The sequence below is a fragment of the Taudactylus pleione genome, unplaced genomic scaffold, assembly GCF_031769625.1.
Source record: "Taudactylus pleione unplaced genomic scaffold, aTauple2 ptg000391l, whole genome shotgun sequence".
Classification (NCBI taxonomy): domain Eukaryota; kingdom Metazoa; phylum Chordata; class Amphibia; order Anura; family Myobatrachidae; genus Taudactylus; species Taudactylus pleione.
In genome coordinates, this window is record NW_028284792.1 from 4,052,562 (window position 1) to 4,065,449 (window position 12,888).

At 41.7% G+C, this 12,888-nt stretch overlaps 1 protein-coding gene across 5 annotated transcripts in view; it reads left to right on the forward strand.

Annotated features, from left to right (window-relative positions):
- Positions 1 to 12,888, forward strand: part of AUTS2 (activator of transcription and developmental regulator AUTS2) — a 1,638,780-nt gene that overhangs the window by 382,966 nt on the left and 1,242,926 nt on the right. For all 5 annotated transcript variants that reach the window (XM_088445914.1, XM_088445917.1, XM_088445916.1 and 2 more), the window contains one exon: positions 3,978 to 4,184. In XM_088445914.1, coding sequence (XP_088302040.1) covers positions 3,978 to 4,184 — 207 coding nt within the window. The remainder of the gene's footprint in view (positions 1 to 3,977; positions 4,185 to 12,888) is intronic.

Here is a 12,888-nt window from a genome sequence, read left to right on the forward strand (position 1 = left end):
TTCAAATCACTCTGTGATGGGTCTTTGTACTCACTGTGATCGCAGTCCTGATCGCAATGGCTAGTTCGCGTACTGCAATGCATACGAATGAGCAGTATGCAACAATTGGCCGATTGCGTGCGTAATCGCAGTAGCGTACAGTAGTGAATCAGGCCCTAAGATGTTGGATTCCTTACTATTTTAACAGGCCACAGTGAAATGTCATGTTCACACTAAATTAAGTGGTCCCAGAAAACACACTCGGAGCTGGCAGCCACCACAGCACGGATAGTACTGTCCCTGCTGTGGTGATAGGGGAATGACAGCTACAGCTGTCGATAACGATAGCTGTAGTCGTTGGAATGGTCAGTGCCACTGACCGCTCAAACATTTGGTGGCACATCTGCATGCTATCTTGTAGATAGCAGCGGCGATAATGACAGGGGCGCTTACAGCCCCATTATTACTGCCCAACCCCATAATAATACATGGGAGAGAAGCAGTATCAGCGCACATAATGTGTGCTGACACCACTAATCCCCCCTAACACTGGATAATACATCTCTCACAAGCTCTTTTAATTAAGATGCCGCCACCTACATGGAGTGAATTATGTCTTAGTTGTATTCCTAGTCTGCCAACTGCATTTCGTCTCCCCAAGTCCTGGCTCCTTAGATTGCAGCATAATCAACCTAATGGTTAATCAGGCACTGTACCTCCCAACTGCCCCATTTTAGATTACACAATCTCAATTTTACAGAACGGTTATATCAGTTGGGCACTTACATGCAACTGCCACTGATACACATGGTAACGCAGAAGTGTTTTTAGGGAAGCAGATATGTGGGCAGTTTAGATTGCACTCCACGTAGGGAAGGGAAATGCCATGGTGATTGCTCCCATGCCATTGCGAGTTGTGACTCTGCCACTTTAATGATAGGTCCCGTACCTATTCTAATAAACTGAATGATAACGTTTTCATTTATACAATCATGAGAGAAATGATGCAGTTGCCAACTTCCCATAGCTTTCTGTTGTGGAATGTGTTGTACAAAGTCTAAAGTTTGCCATACACTGCCTGATAACTTTGCAAACAAGCTGAGCAAATGAATGTTTTGAATGATTATAATTTAGTGTATGGTGCATGAAAATGGCTCTAAAACCGTCTGAGTCATTCAGTTTGGTTTTCAAACTTGTCAGATCCAACCAAACTGTTGTTCAGGCAACTTCAAGCTGTGAACGGAGATCGCCTCCATACATAGTGTAGTGTAATGTATGGAGACGCTTTGATTTTTGGACAGTTGCTCCTGCCCTCCTCCCTTTTATCTGGTCAGCTTTCGTCTGGTCATATATACACACACACACATATAGATATACACACAGATACATATATACACACACATCTACATGTGTCACACATGGATTGGGTATGAAATACCAGCAGTCAGGATGCCAACTGTCAAAATACTGACAGCTGCATACAGATATTTAGTATCCCGACAGGATCATAAGTATCCTAACCCTCCCCCTTTCTGCCTGTAACCTAACTTTCCCTTCCTGCACCTTAACCCTAAACCACCCCACACCCTAACCCTCCCGGTTAGTGCATAAACCAAACCCTCCCCCCTTGGTGCAGAAACCTAACCCTCCCCCCTTGGTGCAGAAACCTAACCCTCCCCCCTTAGGGTCTAACCCCAACTCCCCTCAGTGGTGCCTAACCCTAACCACCTGTGGTGTCTAAATTTATCCCCCACCCACACGAGTAACACCTAAGTCACCCCGCTATACTTACGTTCATGGTGGCCGCTGATGGGATTTCCGGCGTCAGTATCTAAACTGGCGTTGGGATTTAGCTGTTTAGTCCCGGGTCGGGATTCCGACGCTAGGATTTCAAAAGCCGGCATCGCGTCCATCGGTAAACTAACTAAATCCCGTCACACATACATGTCACACATGCCTTACACACACACATACATATATACACACACATATGTCACACATACACTTACCTTGCAGACCTGGCAGGCTGGCACCATGTCATTAGGCCCCTCCCCCTAGCAGCAAAATTCCACAATTGTGGGTCAATCGGGAGGGGGCGGTGCCAAATAATGAGATTCTAATGAAATTGCATCATATTGGCTCTGCCTCCATCCTTTGACATGCAAATAGCGGCATTTTGCAGCTGGCTTAAAAACATGGTGCCTGCTCTTAAATCTGTGAGGGGGGGGGGGGTGCTGGGTAAACAGTATGCATGCGTTACTGCCATTTTAGGGAGAGATTTACTAAGCAGTAGTTAAGTAGTTTGTTTGTAAACCAGCAAACTGGCATACATCTGATGTGGTTTTCAGCAGTCTCTTGCACTGCTCATCCAATCAAGCTCCGGTGAGCCAACCAATCAGTAATGGTGTCTTACATGCTTCAAGTGCCAGTATGCAAGATGTCTGAGGGAGTTCACTCTTGCGCTGCCTCCGCCCAGTACACTGACAAGGTAATCTGACTCGGTGGTCACTAGGAACTGCTGAAGTCAGTTGGACAGGCCCAACCTCTGACATGAGCTAGTGCTCATGCTTGGCATCTCCGTGCATCTTTACTCCCTGGCATTTCATGTAACAGTTGGACTCAGAATACTCACACCATACAGAACCATACAGAACCACAATACCAAACAGCATGTACACTGTATCACTATTGCTAGTGTATAGGGCACAAGTTCTACCATCTGCCAGTGTATTTAACGCAATTACTTCTGGCACACTACAATGCCCAGCAATACCCTAAGCTCCAGGCTGCCATTACTTATATATTTTCTATACCGCTGTTATACCTGTGATATCCCTGTGTCATATGCTATCCCTGTGTCATATGCCCATGTTCTACCCAATAAATATAAGATCTGGTTAAGTTGTACAATGTGTGAACTAACCGCCACCAGCTCCAACAACTGCGTTACATACTTAGCACCACATGTACTGTGGCCAAAGTGTATTATACCCTAGTTTAACTGTTCTGCCTGGAGGACTAATGCTCCCTGCACAGTCCACTCACTTTGCATATTGATTGATAGCCACATTAACCCTAACAGGTTGGGTCACCCAGTACACTATCACTGCTTACTCTGCTAGTACAAGAACACTCATAGGTAATCACTGCATACTACATAGTACCTATATTTGGACTGTATTACCCTGGTATCTAGTGGCCTCGAGTAACAGGGGGGGAACAGCATTAATCAACATTGGGCTGGTGTTCTCTAAGTGTGGGGGCCCTGTAAGTTTTTAAGCCTCCCCTCAAGAACCGGTTCAATGCTTGCTAGATTTGGCTGTCATAGATTGTAATGGAGGGGAATTTTTTTTTTTAGCTTTTATTTTCAGTGAGCAAGATAGCTGGAACAATATGTGATTTATAATAATAACGATTGTTATTATGCAACACATTGTCATGCAGTTTGGCTAAGTCCCAACTGATAAATGAGATGCTTTGTATCCAAACAAGGTCTCCAAAGTGAAAATGCAGTTTGAGACCTTGCGCCTTTCATTCATTTGATTTGATGTGCAGTTTGGGCTTTAGAATAAAGGCAGAACTGCACAGGTTTACAAACTGCACACACAATTCCTGAAAACATTCCATTTAGTATTTTTTCTCCTAAAAAGATGTATCAGCCAAACCAAAACTTACATATTTACTCAAAGAGGTTATAAAATGTAAGGCATCAAGGGAATAAATTTCTAAATTGCTCAATTTCTTTACTGATTTGAGTGGATAGAAAAATTAATTTAATGTGCAATAAATGGGAAATGCAATTTAAACAGTAATTTTACTTTCAATGGATAATTATATTACATCAATAAAATTTTGTTTGGAAACTGTATCTCGTTCATCAATACAAAACGATTATTGATTTAATGTACTGTACAGAAGACATTTTTGCTTCTTAAATTTAAATGGTATATGAAATATACATTATTCATATTGGTATTATATATGATCTCTCTCTGCAGAAAGATGGGCCCTTGATGCCAGATGACCGTGACACCAAGCAGCAAACCCCTCTCAGTAAAAAGAAGCGGGAAATATTCAGCAATGGACTGTCTTATAAACCACAAAAGAACAATAAATACAGCCACCACTATGACTCTGACAGGGAAAATGACTTTAACCTTTGCCAACAGCTTGGGAAGAAAAGGTTTCAGAAAAGACACAAACAGGTAGGCACTGCTGTTCATCCCCCTTGTGTATTATTGTGTGGTGTTTTATACCTGAACTACATGTTGCTGGTCGCCTCTCGAGATTAATTGGAGTTTGGTGCAGCTGTATTAGTCTCTGACTGAGACACAGCTGTCCATGTAACATGCAGTATTGTTATGCAGTTGTTCCCTAATATCCAGCTGTACTAAATATATCAACTCATGTGATATTGCTGTTTGGTTGTTGAGGTCACTTGTTCCCTGCATGAACGACTCTATTAACTTTAAAACATGTATTTCAGGCTCAGCTCATTTCCTAAATCATTTCATGGTTTAGGTGCCTAAGGGCTACTGAAGTGTGAAATACTCTACATCTGACATAATTATTCCACAGTTAGTTTTACATTACACTTTTTATCATAGGTTGAAGTTAAGTGCTCTGTACCTTGCTGGGGGCTGTTGCTATGGCCTTGGTGTGGCATTTTCTTTGTTTAATTGAATAGAGACAATAGCAGGAATTTAGAATTAAATTTTTGGATACTTTAAGCTTAATCTCATTTATCGAGTAACTGCTTGTTAATATTTTCTGCTTTAGTATTGCTAAACAATACACATTTTGTGAACATTTCTTATTTTGAATTGTGTCTTTTTTTGTTGACCATACTATACATAAAACATCTTTTAAGATTGATAATCGATTATGTAATTGAAGTTCAAATACTGGCCACTTAAATAAAGTAGTCATATTCAGAATACTCAAAGATCTAAAATATACATTAATGTAAATTCATAACGTTCACAGCTTTTTGAATAGACAGATATACCAAACAAATTGACAAATCTGTCATCAATATAATGGTTTGACGTATTTATGAAAAAGGCAATGTTACGTTGCAACTTATTAATGTTGAACACTGTGCTAACGTGCTCGTTTTATCATTCTAATTTTGTTTTCTGCTCTACAGCCATAATAGAATGACTAATAAATCTATCATATGTCCACTCCACTAATTCTATCTTGACATGTGTACACTACACATACAGTATATGTAGGATTTTAATGAATAAATATGTTACGTCCTCTCTCAAGGCCATTCTGCATTCTTAATGCCCATAAATAAAATGACTGTTCTGTATGATTATCATCAGTGTATGGAACTGAACAATAATCGTTTACAGAAACTTGGTTTGGTTATCAAACCTCTCTGATTCTCCCGACCATCATTCAGATGACTTCCTGCTGTTAAATAAAGATCGTTTCCATACATTTTACAATTGTGCTATCGATCCATCTATCATGCATTCTACTGGATCATCTACACTATTGCGCAGTCTATGGCCGGCTTTTCAATGGGGAAAGGTGACTGAATCGGGTTTGGTATGAAATCCCGGCTGTCGGGATGCCGCTAGTCAGAATACCGACAGCGGCATCCCGACAGCCAGAATCCCGACACCCATAGGATCGCATGGTGAGTGATTTCCTAAGCCCTACCCTAACCCAAACTCTCCCTCCTCGGTACCTAACACTAACCTCCCCCCCAGTGCCTAACTCTAACTTCCCCCTCCCCGCACCATAATCATAATTCGGGTTGACGGCGGTCATGATACTGGTGCTGGGATCCCGACCTGACAGGATTTTGGAGCCGGTATTCAGCCGCACCCCGAGATGCCGACTACATCCCGACTGAAACATACTACAAAGTGTAAATAAGGATTGTAAACATATAGAAGGAAACAAAGGCTAAACTAAATAATACCACTTAAACTATGAAGTGAGATAATTACTGACTAATAACCACTATTTATACATTTATGTCAGGGCAGTGGTGGAACTAGTGGCAGTGCAGCCGGTAGCTTGCTCCGGGGCCTGTTGTGATGCAGGGGTCCATAGCTGCTGCACCCACCGCCAGTGTCCACCGGGCCTCACAGTATTTAAGTGTAGTCCAGACCGCAGTGAGAGCGGTCTGCACTACACAGTAACAAATACACCACGGCCAATGAGAGTCAAACAGACTCATTGGCTGCTGAGTCCATGGAGGGAGCCGGTTGGAGCTCACTGATGAGCTCTGCCTTCCAGCTCTCCCACAGCTTGTGATAGTGCTCTCCCATAGTGCAGAGTGGGCCGGGAGGAGTGGACAGCGGTGGTCGCGGCAGGAGTGGGGATTCAGGTAATTTGTGTGGGGTATTTTTGTGTGTGTGTTTGAGGGGCACAGGCACTGACACTGGCACAGCATAGCGGGGTCGCTACTGGGGGCATTGTATAGGGGGGTGGTCACTACTAGAGGCACTGTACTGGGGGCACTCTATAGAGAGGGTGGCCGCTACTGGGACACTGTATAGGGGGGACTACTACTGGGGGAAGTGCATAGGGGGGACTACTACTGGTGGCACTACATAGGGGGGACTACTACTGGGGGCAATGCATTGGGGGACTACTTCTGGGGGAACTGTATAAGGGGTACTGCATAGGGGGACCACTACTTGGGGCACTGTATATGGGGCACTACATGGGGGACCACTACTGGGGGCACTGCATAGGGGGGCCCAAAGCATATTATTGTACCTGGGCCCACCATTCTCTAGTTCCGCCACTGGTCTGGGGGCAATGCAAACTAATTCATGTGATTAATTAATCAAACAGTTTATTGCTAATTTCAATTCCAAGTGGAGAACTGTCCAAAGTATTCAACGCAACAGACTTAGCATCACCATCTTGTTGCCTCTCCAAGCACACATAGTGAAAGCCAGATAAGGCCATTATCGAGAATTAGTTAAAAATATATAAAATAAAATAAATATTGACAAACATGATATGAGCCATATATTCTTAATTTTACCATGTCTTTCCATATGAATTCACATAATAATCTAGTTGTAGCAAAGGATCATTCTCCTCTATCTATAACTCACAGTAAATATAATACTTTGATTGAATACAATTATTTTAAAATGAATGATTAAATGGTTATTTTGCAATAATTTTTCTATATTTCTTATTACACATCAATCATTCCTTTGTAATGCATTCCATTATTCTGACAAAATGCCGTATACAGTAATTAGCTATATACATACACTAAAAATTATAAACATAATTGTAACAAAAGTGGTAAATGTAAAACTATTGTCAGTGAGTGTACTTAACAAAGACTAGAAAAATAAATATTTCTGCTGAGCTGGATTTGCTTGAAGTACATGTTATAGTCTGACAAAGAATACACTGTAGTGAACATATGCATCTTTGCGAGGGATGTAGGTTATATACCGTCTGTCGGGATGCAGCACTCAGAATGCCAGCGTTGGAATCCCAAGACCAGTCAGTATCCTGATCGCCGGCATCCCAACGGTTAGTAGTGCAGCTAGGGGGAGGGTTAGAGTTAGGGGATAGGGTTAGGCACTAGGGGGAGGGTTAGGGTTAGGCACTAGGGGGGAGGGTTAATTTGAGGCACTACGTGGGTGAGGGTTAAGTTTAGGGTGTGGGGTGGGAGGGTTAGTGGCAGGGCTAGAGTAGGGTTACTTACCTGTAGGCATCAGGATTGTAACCCAGTGAAGATGCTGGCGTCAGAATCCTGACCACTGGGATTCCAAGCACTGGCATCCCTGGACCAACCCCTTTGCGTATCTCTGGGTGATTCAGACAAGGACGGATCTCACCTGCTTCTTCCTGTAGGTGAAAAGGGAATTTCAGGGTATAAATTCGCATTAGCATTCCGTTAGCAATGTATCCGAATACAAACAGAAATGTGTGTGACTCAGAATCAGGCCCTGTGTATCTCAAAATATGTTCCAGGTATGATTGGCTATAATCTGTTCGACATGTGTAGTTGCATGGAATTCAATAAGGAATTACAATAAGACAGGGTCTACCCTCCCAATTTTAGCGGGAGTCTCCTGGTTTTCAATAAAGCCTCCCACTGCCCCGCAAACATTACCTGAACTAAAGATATGATACTACATAACTCACTCTTCAACTTCCCCCTTCCTGGATCAAAGTAAACATCATAATCCTCATCTCAGCCTCTATAGTACAGCATACAAGAATCTTTAGATGAGAAGTAGTGAACCTTGCTTTAACAGGAGGTCTGGTTCTCTGAAATTGAAGGATCCATCTCCTCTCCAAACTTTATGGCTTGTAGAGATAAGAGATGGTTATCTCGAATTTTGGTTTCAAGAAGAAAGGAATTGTTCCTTCTTCCCAAGTCTGTATTAGCACAGGTCAAATAGATTACACACAAACCAAATATTATTTATTTATTTACTTATGACCAGTTATTTATATAGCGCACACATATTCCGCAGCGCTTTACAGATAATATTTGTCCATTCACATCAGTCCCTGCCCCAGTGGAGCTTACATTCTAAATTCCCTATCACATGCTCACACACATACACACTAGGGTTAATTTTTTTATTTTTTTTTGTTGGGACCCAATTAAGCTACCAGTATATTTTGGAGTGTGGGAGGAAACCAGAGCACTTGGAGGAAACCCACAGTAAGCACATTGAAAAATTACAAACTCCACACAGTTATGGCCATAGTGGGAATCGATCCCATGACCTCAGTGCTGTGAGCCATTAATGCCAACCAATACACCGTCTGTGCTGCCGTATATTATACATATATACTGTTGCAGTCAAGCTCTGAAAATATTGTATTTTTGGAGCTTGATGATTATTTTTTTCCCCATACTAGTGTATGGGGACAGTGGGCCATTCTGGGAGAGAAAGGTAAGCAGGAGGTATCTGTGATACTAGTGTATGGGGACCGCAGGCCATTCCGGGAGAGAAAGGTAAACAGGAGATATCTGTGATACTAGTGTATGGGGCCAGCGGGCAATTCTGGGAGAGAAAGGTAAGCAGGAGATATCTGTGAAGGTATGCAGTCAGCAAGCCGGCGGACGTAATCCCGACGGCCGGCATCCCAACTGCTTTATCCCAGTGAGAGTTAAATGACAGGTGTCTAAATCTAGACGCCTGTCATTTTACCGATGCTGGGAGACCAGCGCCTGGCATCCCGATCGAAGTGATGCCGGGCGCCGAGCGTGGACAGCCGCGCAGGGGGGAGGGTTAGGTTTAGGGCTCCCAGGGGAGACTTAGGGTTAGGCACCCCCCGGGAGGTTAGGGTTAGGCTAGGGGGTGGGAGGGTTAGGGTTAGGCACCCCCGGGGGGACTTAAGGTTAGGCACCCCCCCTGGGGGACTTAGGCACCTAGAGGGGGGATTAGGGCTAGGCACTGGGGGGAAGGCTAGGGCAAGGCACCCCTGGAGGGTTAGGGTTAGGGGGGGAGGTTAGGTTAGTGAATACTTACCTGGGGACGACTGGGATTTTCACCCATGTCGGGCAGCCGCTGTCGGGATTTGAACCCGGCAGTAATTCATACCGATTCCTCTGTGATATCTCCTGCATTACCTTTTTGATGAATGGCCCGAAAACTTAATTTCTACAAAAGCAGGTGAAAATTTTAATTTTCACCTGCTTTTGTAGAAATTAAGTGAAGATGAATAGACCCCTTGGAGTCAAGGTTTTAATTTTTACTAATATGAAGTATATTGGTGAAATATGCTGTATAGTGTGGTTTGCCTGTTTGTATATCTATGTGCAATGGTATAATGTAGTACCGACTGTTGTGTTGTAGCAATGACCGCGGGTTTAGCTAGGGTCAGCATGAAAAGGTGAGCTGACAAATGGGACTGATTGCCTGGAGCTGTGTGATCCCAGGGAGAGCTGACAGCAATGGTGATGAGGGATTTACAATGTGCTATTTACAGTTTGGGTTTGCAGTATTTCATTGAAGCTGGAGCGTTTTATAACAGCTGCTTTCATTATCGTATTTATTAAGAACTGCTAATTAAAATAGAATTTGTGGGTGGAATCTGATCAAAAGAATAGCTATGGATAGATACATGTAAAGCAGTCTGACAGCTGTAAACACTCAGCAACCTGTGCCAGCATCAAATCTGTTGCTGTAACTGTGTTACTGTCAGTCGGTGGCTTAGCATAAAAAGAATGAATTGCTAATTGATTTCTAAGCTGTACATATTGTTTTCCTCTAGAATAGACAACTGTGAGTAGTGTAAAATACATAATTGGGCATGGCACTGCAGACTCTCATTCTGGGTATTAGGAATAATGCACGGCTGATTATGTTAAGGACAGTATTCTGAAAGGTTCAGGTAATTGAAAGTTAATTTACCATTATATAATACAGTGCTTATCCTGTTAAAACAGAATCTGTTTATTTTCTACAAGTGGCATAATGTTTTAATCTTTCGCAGATCTTCTCTAAGGAAAATAAATCTGCTTAAACCCCGTATAATATTCCAGCTAACAGGAAAACATCTGCTCTACTCTATAAAACAGGATTCACAGCTCACTAGTTAAGAAACAAAAATGTCTTTATGGCTAGGTTTATGTTCCTGGGATTCTCCATGTGATCAGAGTTTGGGCTAAGCATAACCCTTTAGTAAAACATACAGTAAAAAAATAATAATAAGCCAGACTGCTGTTAAACCTTAATACCAAATAGATGATTTGCTTTATAAAATAACTGTGCACCACCTTGCGCAAAGATATATTAGGTAAATGTGTAAAACAAATAACTTTTCCAAAGGGAATCTGAGGTGGTGTATGTATATATTAAAGGCTCATTAGGTTTATACTTACACGCTGATACATCTAAAGAGGTGTTTACGCAATAGCAATTTCAAAGTTTTTATTAGCTTATGATGCTAACTGAAATACAATGGTGGTTCACTGCTATATGGGCTCAACCAAATGGAATTATTAAAAAAACTCTTAAAAGGATAATCCAGTATTTATGCATTGTTCAATAACTTTACTGAAAGAGAACTATTGTAACATTGGAAAAAGTCAACACAAATAGTCCAGTTTAACAAACTCTACTGTAACTATTAAACCCCAACTAATATAATTATTCTCTTGATCAAGGGGACAGTGGTCCCTGGAACACATCTGACTATTTCTGAGCAGTGACACTGACGTTAACCTACAGGACTTTCCAGTGATACTATCTTTAGAGCTTCTCAGCAGATCTATATGAAGCGTCAGATGGCTTGAAATGGCTCCTCGCCATTTTTGCTCAATTCTGGCCGAAAATTCACAACTTGCTGAAAATTTTTGTGATATTGTGATTTCATAGGGCCAGTCCTTTTTAAATTAAAAAAAGTTAATAAATAATAAAAAAAAAATAGCAAGCATAACCCACTCCTCAAGTTAACTGCCTGGACTCGGTCCCACAACCAAGTAAAGACTAATTCCAGACTGGTAAAACTTTTTTTATTTTTTTTATTTTAATAAAAGATTACAGACTCTTTTGAACTTCATGTCGAATAAGAGAAATAAAACTAGGTCCATAGGAGAAAATGTTTCCCAAAATTCCCCCCAAAAATCTACCTACATATACTGAGAAACTAAATTATTAACGCTAGGAGTCCCTGCTTGCACTGGTTAATGCTAGTGCGTTGGGATAGTTATTTTTATGGAAAGTTATCAGGTTTATTTTCCAATACATAATTATGGTAGAGCAGTGGTTTTTCAACAATAGACAATGCTGCTTTGTGAATTCTGATGGATCGCCTGATTCTCTAGTTGATGTAAATTATTCTGTGAATGTTTGAGGAAATAATTAGCAAGTCACTGAAAGTTACTGAAATTTGTCTGAATTCACAAGTGGTCTAATTTTATTTACCCAACTCTGGTTACCAGCTGTAATCTTGGTTGTAACTTTCATGTCAGGAAAGGTCATATTAAATACCTATAATCATGGTGGTAATAATATGACTTCTAGTCAGAGATTGTGAATATTCAAAGTGAGTTCTTCTATTGTCCAATAGTAGCTGGATAAAGAGTAAGGGCCAAATGTAATAGAGCGAGAGTTTAGAAATGTGAGCGTTTAGCAGTAAACTATCACATTGGTCGAGTTTTATCTTCAAAATGGGAAAACATCTGAATGAGAGTTTAAATCATGAGAGTTCTTTGAGTCTAAAAACATGAGAGTTTGTATGTTCTCAGACTCTATTACATTGGCAGAGTTTAAAATGTTACTGCTAAACTCTCAGATTTTCTAAACTTTCACCCTATTATATTTGGCCCTATGTGGTGGTAAGATTGTAGCTGGACACACAGGGACAGATTTAAGGTTTAGGCTACCCTTAGGCAGAACATTATTGGCTGCGTCCACCCCTCCCCACATTATAGGCAGGGTCTTCATACATTATACAGTTTATGTCTCAGTACCTGAGTCAATCATTCTCTTCAATAATATGTATTCTTGACTCCAGAAAAGACTAGATAAATTCCTAAGCAACTTCTAGGAGCACACACATTTATAATAATAAAATGAGCCATGAGCTATGTCTTTTTGATTTTTAATTATGTAGGCTATATACAGAGTCCTTTCCCTTCCACACACCCTGGCAGCTAGCACTGCCATCCTCACAGCCTCATTCATAGAGATCACTTCCCTCCTCACAGTCCACCTCAGAGCTCTCACTCCACAGCACACCACAGAGCTCTCACTGCACAGCACGCACAGAACTCTCACTGCACAGCACACCACAGAACTCTCACTGCACAGCACACCACACCACAGAACTCTCACTGCACAGCACACCATACAACAGAACTCTCACTGCACAGCACACCTCACCTCAGAGCTCTCACTGCACAGCACACCACAGAACTCTCACTGCACAGCACACCAAAGG